Source organism: Candoia aspera, chromosome 2 (assembly GCF_035149785.1).
Source record: "Candoia aspera isolate rCanAsp1 chromosome 2, rCanAsp1.hap2, whole genome shotgun sequence".
Classification (NCBI taxonomy): Eukaryota; Metazoa; Chordata; class Lepidosauria; order Squamata; family Boidae; genus Candoia; species Candoia aspera.
Window position 1 is genome coordinate 148,831,290 of NC_086154.1, and position 10,492 is coordinate 148,841,781.

Sequence of the window (10,492 nt, forward strand, 5' to 3'; positions counted from 1 at the left end):
TTCCCTGGGAGATGATTTATTTAAACATTATTTCAAATTTGGGCAACTTCACATTAAAGAGGTAAGCTTCATTCTTTATTTTTAGTTTAAGAATACTATTAGTGCATATACAGTATACAGGCCTACACATGAAACAAAATATAATAATTTTGTAACTTCTGGCCTATATTTGAGCTTGAATGCGCAGGGGTTCCCCAAGGCCTGAAAAATATTTCAAGGGTTTCTCCAGGGTCAAACGGTTGAGAAAGGTTGATATATAGTGTACCGAACAGGAAAAAAAACCCACTGACCAAAACCAATAGTTCTGTTACAAAGCATATGAATGATCATTCTACCACTTAATAGATAAAAGTAATTGTGGACCAGGAGGTCGAAAACTATTGCTCAGTTGCAAATATCCCCTTCTTAGGCAAGGTATTTGAGAGGACAGTGGCAGATCATCCATTTTTGGAAGATATGGATTATCCAGCCCCATTTTAGTCAAGTTTCAGGCTGGGTTTTAGCACTGAGAACTGCCTTGGTTGTTCAGACAGATGACCTGCTCTGGGGGAAGATGGGGAATGCAACTCTGTTGATCCTACTGGGCTTCCTGTGGCTTTTGATAGCATCAGATATGGAATCCTACTGAGTTTAGAAGAACTGTTGGAGTAGAAGAACTGTTCTTCGGTTATTGTCCACCTGCATCCAGTCAGCTCCAGAAGGTAGCTTTAGAGTACTTCTGCAAGGCCCTCTGAGTACAAGGGGGATCCCAGAAAGTTCCATTTTGACACCCATGTTGTTTAGCATCTACGGAAGCCACTAGGTAACAGCATCAGGAGGTTTGGGGTTTGGTGCTACCAGTATGACACTTGAATCTGCTTCTCCTTGTCATCAGAATCAGGTGAGGTAGTGCAGATATGGGACTGATGTCCCCAGACTGTGATAGGCTGGAGGAAGAACAATACATTGAAGCTGAGTCCTGACTAGATTGAGGCATTGTGGGTTGGCAGCTCACGGGCCAGGGAACTGGTTAGCACTGACTCTTGAAGTTGTGTTCCCCTGAGGAAGCAGGTGTGCAGTCTAAGTGTACTCTTGGGGTATTCATCTCTTTCACTCGAGCCCACTTAGCCAGCTGTGACCTTTCTGAATAGGAATGGCTTTTCACTGTAGTCCGTATTCTTGTAATAGATTACTGCAACACACTTTATGTGGGACTGTCCTTGATTATCTCAGGCACTGAAACAAGGCTGTTCAAATGGTATATAATACTTGTCCTAAAAATACTGCAGTGTATACTGGTTGGACTTCATGATTTTAGTAATTATCCTAAACCTTAACAGTTTAGGATCCGAAAGTTTGAGGGAATGTTCCCCCAGTATATACTTGCCCTGCAGGAAGAACCCTTTTCAGGGTCCCATACCTAGTAGAAAATTAGGTGAATCCTGCACATCTTTGTCTATTGTGCAATTGCTATGTTTGGGAGAATGGAAGACCAAATAATGTATTTGCTTCTTTTGTAGTTTCTTGGATAAAGGAGATTTAAATATGCAAGGCACTCCAGTGAAAGGAGACTAACAATTTTGCTAACTTTTTTTTGCATTTTTCCATTAATTCCTATATACTGGTTTTCAATCTGCTCCGCATATGGCGGATTTTAAACCGTGCAAGCTAAAATCGGAAATTTAAATAACATCTTCGGAACGCCACCTCACAGCTTAACATAAAAGAAGTTCTCTAACCCGATATTCTACACTCCGTCTTATTCTCACTATATAAGCAACCCTTAAACTTGTACGCACTGGTTTGAGCGTCATAGCCCTATTCCTTCCACTCTATATTTAATCACTGAGGAGCATGTGACATCATGTCCTTTGGGAAAGCGTTGGCTTTTCCGCCTTCCGGTCTCCTTTACACTATCGGAGATCCTATTTCCGGCCATAGAGATTTAACCTCTCATCTCCTTCCCGTCTCTCTATGGTACCTTAACGTGTGGCTCTCGTAGAGACGGGAGACCGAGGTGGCTTTTTCCGCCTAGAGAATGCGTTGTTTTGAACCCCCTACTGGACCGCTCTGTTTTTGGTTGTTCCTCTACCTGTCTATGGTTCTCTTAAAGGGGCCACTTGGCTTCCAGAGCTGCGGTGTCCCGAGATGCTACTTATGGTGAAGGCGCTCCAGGGCCGGGAATGCAGCCTCCAGGTAGCCCTTCTTTCTTCCGGGGCGAGGTCGCAGCGGATCGGCGCTGGGGGCTTGCCGGGCAGGCACCGCGGCTCTCCCGGGGGCAGAGGGAGGCGGGCCTCCTGGAGGGTCCGGCCGGAGGGGGAGCGCGCCGCCACCTGGGCCTTGTGCTGGGCAGGGAGGGCGATTCCTCTGGGCACGCGGCGCTTCCTCTGCACCCGGGACAGGGGACCTCGGAGCACTTCTGGGCCTCGATCCTTTTCTCTGTTCCTCTTCCTTTGCCGAGGCCTCCTGGAAGGTGGCTCGGGCGCTCGGGCGCAGCGTAGCCTCCTGGAGGGGGAGCAGACCGTCCCTGACCCTCCTTAGGGGCCTTTCCTTCCCAAGGCCCCGGCAGCCCCTGCCTGTATCAAAGCAGTTTGGCCCGAGTTGGCGCCCCACGGACTTGCTGGATTAAAAACCTCACCGGACCCAACCCAGGCACCCAATGGAGGGAGGCTGACCTGGGTTTGCAGGATGGATGACATTACTGTATTGTTTACACCCTGTGTCTTGCATCGCGGGTCTTAAGAAGAGGCATGCAAAGATCCATTCCTACTGCAGTCAACCAGATACGCTGGTAAATCTTGCGTTGCCCAGCAGCAGGTATCAAAAGGCACATGTCTCTAAAGGTGATAGGCAGCCATTATGACTAGTAGCCACTGATGAGTATTTCTTTATTATTTCAATTTATATAGCCAGTCATCTCAAATACATGACTCTGTAGCCCTTACCCCAACAGCAATTACAAATAATAGAAGAACAAAATACAATATAAACACACACACGTATTCCATGAGTTTGAAATCATATATTATATGATTTATAGTTACATATATTACTTCATCTCCTTTGAAATAATCTGTAGATTTAAACTCAATAGTTTTTCCATGAACTGGGTCCAGAATCTCTTGTAAACTCCACTCTTGTCAGTGGAGGACTTTAGCTTCTGTCACGGTGAGAAACAGGAAAAACACTCTTCCCTACCATGCTTAAGTGAAATCATTAAGGGAGTTTACATAATACAAACCTAACACCGATCAAGTCCAAATCTGCTTAGTTTTAGCAAGGCAGATACGGTTTGCACCTTCACAATTTTAGCAAAGCTTGAGCACAAAGTATTTCATGTTGGAAGTATTTAGATATTAAATTTTTGTACTATACGTTACCTAAGAATTTCACGCGTATGTTCTCTGTATTCTTGCTAGGGTTGTGTAAGGGAAGACCATATCTTTGTTACCATTACCAAATTAGAGATTTGGAGGGGGCGGGGGAGAGCCAGAGGTATTCAAAGGCAGCAGTGTTTCCAATATTTATTGAGCATTGAAGATTTATCCATGAATTTCCAAGTCATAATTTGCGTTTTTCTCCCACAGGGAAGATAAAACAGTGAGCTTAAGTTGAAAAGCAGCAATAATACTTAACAGATGTCTGATATGCCAAAAATGTCCATGCTGAAAATAGTTTCTGTGCACCAACCACAACTCTGCTAGTGGGGGAAAAAGTTTGCAACCATAAATTAAATGCAAAGTAAAATTATTTCTTTTAAAACAGTTTACTAATGGGGAAAGTTTACTAGAGCAGCTGCTGAAAGGTAGATATCCTTAAGAGGTATGTGTTGCTGGGGGGGCCTAGCTGGGGTTGAATCAGCTTTTCCCAAATCCACCTTCTAGTTTCTTGACCATGACCCATAGTCTCTGAAGTATGAAATTGAGCGCCCTCTTTGTAGGCCGAATTCCACCTCACAGCGTTCTTCCTTCTCAGGTCTCCCCTGATGAGCGCATCTCCTCTCTCAAGCGTCTGGTCTCAGAGAAGCTGAATGTCCCAGTCTCCCAGCAGCGCCTGCTCTTCAAAGGCAAAGCTCTGGCAGGTGGGTGCTGAGTGGTTACTCATGAGGCAGTTGGCGGGGCGGAGATGGCAGTCAGCTCATCCACGGTAGCAGGTAGCAGAGCATTTATTTCCAAGGCCGTAGAAGACATCTCAAGAGCTGCTTCATTAAGAGGAATGAGACCAATAGCTTCTCTGACCCCAGTTTGACAGAGATGAACGCAGAGAAACTAGCTCACAATTCCCCAGGTTTATGTGGGAGTAGCAGCTCCCACTTTCTGCCAGTCTCAAAAATTTAGCAACACAACTTGTTCTTATAGTGTTTCTAGCCTTTTCCTATACATTGGGTGTGGTCAAAGAAGTCAAGGTGATGGCCATGATGGTGCAGTCAAAGCTTCGCCTGTTTTTGATGATACGCATAAAGACACAGGCGGAGTTTGGATGGCACCATCACATCTGCCATCTTGACTTACTTCAACTATACCCTGAGAATACCTCTGGGTTCTACAGTATGATCTTAGCAGGAATAGGGCCTTACCTTGCTGACCCCTGGCTTGTATTGTAGTTTGTAGTAATTCAGGCAAACTTTTGATGTTTATGTAGTTCTCCGTATTAACAAAAAGATTAAACACCATTTGTGTTGAAGTGTGTGTAAGAGAATTGGTGGATTTTTAAATCCTATTTTCTGAACAAAGCTTTTATCTGTAATTAGTATCCAGCTAAAATTTTGCTGCCTCCAAATGGGTCTTGATATTTGCCTGTCTTTCTCTTAAAAGCATCCCAGCAAGTAGCTCTGATTACACAGGTTTTCATATGGTTCTTTTTAAAATCCAGTTGTCCTTATTAGTTTTGACCTGCACTGCAGTGAGGCTGGCAGAACATTTCAGAGAAAAGTAAAGGCTCCTCTGATTTGCCAGTTGCAAATGATACTCTGCTGTGTCATTGTGGGACTGGATGTTTGTGACAGCATGGAAAAAACTACTTTCATGAAATATTTACTTCATAATGTCCATTAAGACCTAAGGAGCCTCACCTTTGGAGGCTTATATGATTTTTATATTGAAATGGAATAACAGCAAATGATGTGTCTGCTCTTTTTACAAACTGAGCAAGCAGCTGGCTAAATGCTTTGTTCTTTGGCAAAAACTAGTAAGAGCTTCCTAATCCCATAATGTAAAAAAAAAAGTATTATGTGGATTTGGAGAACCAGAGTTCACTTTTTCAGATTCATGGTGTTTTCTGCAATTATAGAATGTGGATTTGATGATGTAGACTCTAGTCCTCAAAACCTACAGTTGTTAGAAGTGTGTTTATTCTTAAGGTCTTGGTTGTTTTTTGCTGCCATGTGCTAATACAGCCGAGCTTCTGGAAATAAAGGTTTGTTTATTCAGTGGGGAATGGTGGCTTTCAAATCTGCTTGAATTGCTGGCAGGGATCGGACTATTGCTTTAGGCCACTGGCCATTCAGCAGCCCCATCCTTCTTTCCTAGATGAACACCGTTTGTCCGATTACTCTATTGGGCCTGAGTCGAAGCTCAACCTTGTGATCAAGCCTTTGGAGAAGGCATCACCTGAGGATCCTAGCTGCAGAGCTGGTCTCCCACCGAGTCCGGCCATCTGGCACACACTGGCCCAAGTCCTGAGCAGGCATTACAGTGTGGCTGATGCTGAGAAAGTGCTGGAGCAGGTGCAGAAGGTAAATTTTCCTTTATATATGAGTGGGAATGTAGGGGAGAACAGGAGGTTGGTCTGATTGACTCTGATAGCATTGTGTAACACAGCTTAGTGCCCTGACATAAACATAAAACCCTGTTTATAGGTACACCAGCATAACCTCAGTGTAGCAGTAGTAGATATTACATGGATAGTATTACTCCCCCATATCAGAATAGTTTTGAAAGGGCTCAGCCAATTCAGTCCTCTAAGAAGAGAGGGATCAGTCCCAGTAGTCCACTGGAAGGCAAGAAAAGGCAATCAGATGGGGTATTATTTAGGGGCAGGGGGCAGGGAGAGAATTGTAAATAAGGCAAGTAAGTAAATAAGTTCATTCCTACATAGAAGTTGTTACTGGGTTTTTCCTTATTTTGCATGTTTGCACCAAACCATGACGTCTGGCCTGAGAAGATTACAGTAGCAGAACAGGCATATTTTAACTGAGGTCTCCCGGGTTAAAATCTATCACTGTATTTAAAGAATAGCATTAATTTTACCTTTTCTAGCTTCCTACATAATATAGCATACAGGCCATTTTAGTCACCCATCTTTGTATTAGATAGTGAAGGTGCTGCCATAGAGTAGATACGATGCATGTGTAGGAAAGTAATCTGTCTTCCCTTCCTTATTCAGCTTTTGGTAACATTCTGGCTTTTTTAACATAGAGTCAGAAAAAGCAGGCAACAATAGTCTACCCAATTGCTCATGAACGTGCTTCCTTAATAATAATGAGGTAATTGTAGAGCATGAGACAGCTCATACAACGGCAGAGCAATGCCACGTTCAGGTGTGGGGTGCTCCAGCACTAGAGGATGCACGATATCCAGGTTTTTCTATGTGGGAGTGAACAAAGCTTGCTTCTTGGTTTCTCTGTTCTCAAAGGCAAAAATAAAGAGGTTCTCACACATTTCTTTGCATCAGCACAGAAGTGGTTCATTGTTGTTTTTGTTCAAGAAGTTTTCTTGGCTTCCTATGCTCTTGACGTTTCTTGGTGATTCCCTATTCCAGTGCTAACTAACTCCAACCTTGCTTAGGTTTCTAAGGTCAGCCACGATCAGCTAGGTGCTGCCACCTAGTTGTTCTCAGAGGAGGAAATGCAAAGAATCTTTCCTGGACCATCTTCCCAGGAATTCAATTGCAGCCTCAATCACTTGTGTGTGTGTCTTTATTTGGAAATGTCCTGGCCATTGCCTGACAATTTAATTCAGTTCTTCCTCTTCCTTTCCTTTCCTTCTCTAGGATTATGAACGGAGCCTTCGACTACTGAGCCTGGATGACATAGAACGTTTAGCCACGCGCTTGCTTCATCCTGAAGTAGCTGAGGCTGTGGAAATGGGGTTTTTGGATTAGCTGCTGAATTGGAGGATTGAGCCCTATGCACCACTTTGGACAGAAAACCCGTGGGCAGGGCCCAGTTTGGGGCCTAATGGGAGTGATCTCTCTGGGCTGCTGTTAAAGGGTGGTGAAGTATCTGTAACTTCTCCCCATCAATTAAAGGTGGTGATAGGTGAGACCAATCTGTCTAGTATGTTCAACAGAAGTGGGAGAATGGCATTCTTTAGAGAAATTGCTTGCCCTTTCTTGAGAGATTCAGTTATCTTTGCAGTTGAGGATGGCTTAGTTTATATTTGGATTTCTTGTTTAACCCCAAAGCCTGGTTGCATCTAATAGACTCCTGTTTACTGTTTTACCCAAAGGCCTTTCTGGGAATAAAGTTCACTAAAGCTTACAGGCAGGAAATCAAATCTGAATAATTTAAATTTGAAGTATGACTTTTTCAGAACTTTAGCATTGATACTCTCCAGAATGAATACGTAAGCTTTGGTAATACAAGAGCTTATTCTGAGTCCCCTGTGTAATCAGCATTATTGGACAAGAAAAGCGTTTGTCAAATGTTTTAGATCGTTAAATGTTTCAAGATACCAAACAACTGAATGTTAATCAGATGACTAAGCAGTGTTTACCAGCAGAGTTCTGTATATATCTGCACATCTAATATTTCCTAGCTAAGCCCAATTGAGTCCTTGTAGCAGTGCATTCAATTGCAACCTAGAGCACACTCCTAAATTTGCCGGTTCATTGCCCAAAGCACTCTTCCCCAACTTAGGTGCCTTCCAGATGGGTGAGGGGAGCGTCAACTTCCAGAATTCCCAATCAGCAAGTCCACACATCTAGAGGGCATCCAAGTTGGGGGAGGCTGGGCTCAGGCATTGTTAGCATGAGGCAGCAGATGCCCCAGAAAAGCAGATCCACTGCCTTGGCTAAAAATAAGCCCCCTCTAGCTAAGCCCCACTTCATGCGGCAGCATTTTTGATTGCAGATCCTGAAAACGGTAAAGTTACAGGTTGATCATAAGCCACACAGAGAAGGATTGTGTCTATGTCAGTCTGACCCCTTATTTTGTGGGTGCATCTCTATTTCTGATGCAGAGCTACACCAGAACAGGATTTGTTTAAGTAACTTTTGACTCCAGTGAAAGAAGAAACACAAAAGATCTCCTGCCTAATTTCTTTGTGTTGTTTTCTTATCCTTATGGAGATGGTTTAGATAAAGCAGATAAAAATATGGCATCCAGCCTTCCATGAAAATGTGAATACGATTGCTCTGTAAATCATTGATAAATCATGATATTCAACCTCAATTTTAGAATTATGACTGTCTTAGTAATTAATGTTTGTTTAATTTTGAATGCAGCAAGAGCAAAAAGCTATGCTTATCAGTTACAAAATGCTTTCTGTCGTTCTGAGAAAGTGCAGAGGTTTTGATTTTTTTTTTTAAAGCTTTGTTCCAGCAACTCATTTTGTACAGAAGATGCAAGAGGTTTCCTCTGCCTGTACAACGGCACTCAGACATTGTGGTTCTTTTGGGATACTGCAAACATAAGAGCAGGCCTGCTGGCTCTGCCTTGTGGAAAGAAGTGCTGTCTTTCATCAGTTCTAAATCTCCTTTTGGTGAGTGTCATTGGATGTCCCCAATGCTAGGGCTTTGGTGGGGACAGACGTTTTTCCATGCCATGCTTGATTTTATACTTCTCAAGGAGGTCCCTCCAACGTCACTTGTCTTTTAAGGTAGGGTCCCAAATGTTCTAGCCTTTTCTTATAAAGAAGGCATCTGCTATCTCTAATCATTTTGGTTGCCCTCCTCTGCGCCTTTTCTAGCTCTATTAACACTTTCTTCAAACATGGCTACCAGAATTGTATGGAATATTACAGATGTGGATGTAAGGGCATTACAGTGTTGGCAGTTTTATTTTTGGTCCTTTTTGTAACAATCCATAGTATGGCATGTACCTCTTTCATAGCTCTAGCACATGAATCAGCACCTTCACTGAGCTATCAGCCATGACTCCATGTTCGTTCTCCTGGTTAGCTATTGAAAACGCAAACCACAGACCTGAAAATGGTAACTCTAATTAATTTATTCCTGCTGTTTAATAAAAATGGGAGCTTCTCATAAGTTTCCAAATGGTGGTGGAACAATTCAGACTCGGTCATCTGGAGCCACACAATTTAGAAGGAACAAAAAACAGAGCTGTGTGTTTTCCACAATGCTGTAATCTCAGCAGAATTCTGTACCACAAGTTGAAATAGATACAGCAGGAATTGAGCTCTGCTTTTGATTAGAGCAATGGCACCGGGAGATGGAAAATTCTCTGCTTCTTCCTGCCACAGTATCTGATGTCATTATGTGATCAGGGTTCCCCCCACCAAATAAGATGCTATGAACGCCTAAATTAGGAAAATTCTGGATGCGGTGTATCAAAGTTGCATGCTTTGTGTGCACATGTGTGCTTAAATATTAAAAAAATGCAGGAGTCGTAGGAACTCTTGATTTGTGTATGTGTGGTAAAGGGATATAGCAACACTTTGTATTCCCCCTCTGGAGGCTCTGCCTCAGATCTCCTTCATCACATATGTTTCAACTGCAGGCATGCTTCTGGATGATTTGTAAAGTATGTAGCTTATGTGGCAATGTGAATGCAGAATAATCAAGATATCTTCACCTTGGGTTACTAGTATCAAAACTAATAGTATTGCAATAGTATTGATTATGCTGTCAGGTTAAGATACTGAATAGGCCAGTTTAGCTTTTCCCTGGTGCTCTTCAAATGGATTGGGACTGAAACTTCTGAAATTCCCACCCAGCATCTGGAGAGCCCCAGATTAGGGGGAAAAACAATTTATGAAGGAGTCGCCTGAACCAAGCCATTGCATTAAACCAAACATTAATTTGTTTGGGCACATCATAATATAGGAATTGTGGTTTGTTCACCTGGGTTTAGTGTGTGGTGTCAGCCAGACCCAGAAAGGGAAATGGAGATGGGAGTGAGAATGGTAGGGTAGCATTGATAGATGGAAGAACTGTAGGGAAAGAAGAATGGTGTGTGAAAAGGGTCAGCAGCTTGGTACTATCCAAATGTTTGAACTTCGGCTCCCATTAGCCCAACCAGCATAACCAGCGACAAAGAATGGATTAGACTCTTGACACCAAATACTAACCCTTCTGTGTATGGAATTTTTCATGACTCTGTAACCTTGTGTTTATTTTTTGGTTGTTGGGGTTTTTTTTTTTAAAAAGGAGATACAGTTTGATTAAATAGAAGTTGAAGAGTGAGCAAGGTTTTATCTACTTCCTAAGTTACTCCCCAGAGAGCTGAGATGCAGGCAGGCGGCTCTTTAATGCCTTTCTCCCCAGTAATCAGCTTCTGTTTAATTGCAGCTGTGCTTTTCCCTTATGCATTTCAGCTGCACAGTCCAATTCA

General features: G+C 42.9%; 1 protein-coding gene across 1 annotated transcript; it reads left to right on the forward strand.

The window, feature by feature from the left end:
• The first annotated feature begins 1,927 nt into the window (after positions 1-1,927).
• Positions 1,928-9,827, forward strand: UBL4A (ubiquitin like 4A). Its single transcript, XM_063294197.1, has 4 exons — positions 1,928-2,175; positions 3,955-4,060; positions 5,508-5,713; positions 6,970-9,827. The coding sequence occupies exons 1-4, from the start codon at positions 2,128-2,130 to the stop codon at positions 7,078-7,080; spliced, it is 471 nt and encodes a 156-aa protein (XP_063150267.1). The 5' UTR covers positions 1,928-2,127; the 3' UTR covers positions 7,081-9,827.
• The last annotated feature ends 665 nt before the right edge of the window (positions 9,828-10,492 follow it).

Bases quoted from the DNA above. Each gene is read 5' to 3' on its own strand.
- UBL4A (XM_063294197.1), top strand. From the start codon at position 2,128: ATGCTACTTATGGTGAAGGCGCTCCAGGGCCGGGAATGCAGCCTCCAG. The intron at 4,061-5,507 runs GTGGGTGCTGAG...CTTCTTTCCTAG, and splicing joins CAAAGGCAAAGCTCTGGCAG to ATGAACACCGTTTGTCCGAT. The intron at 5,714-6,969 runs GTAAATTTTCCT...TTCCTTCTCTAG, and splicing joins TGCTGGAGCAGGTGCAGAAG to GATTATGAACGGAGCCTTCG.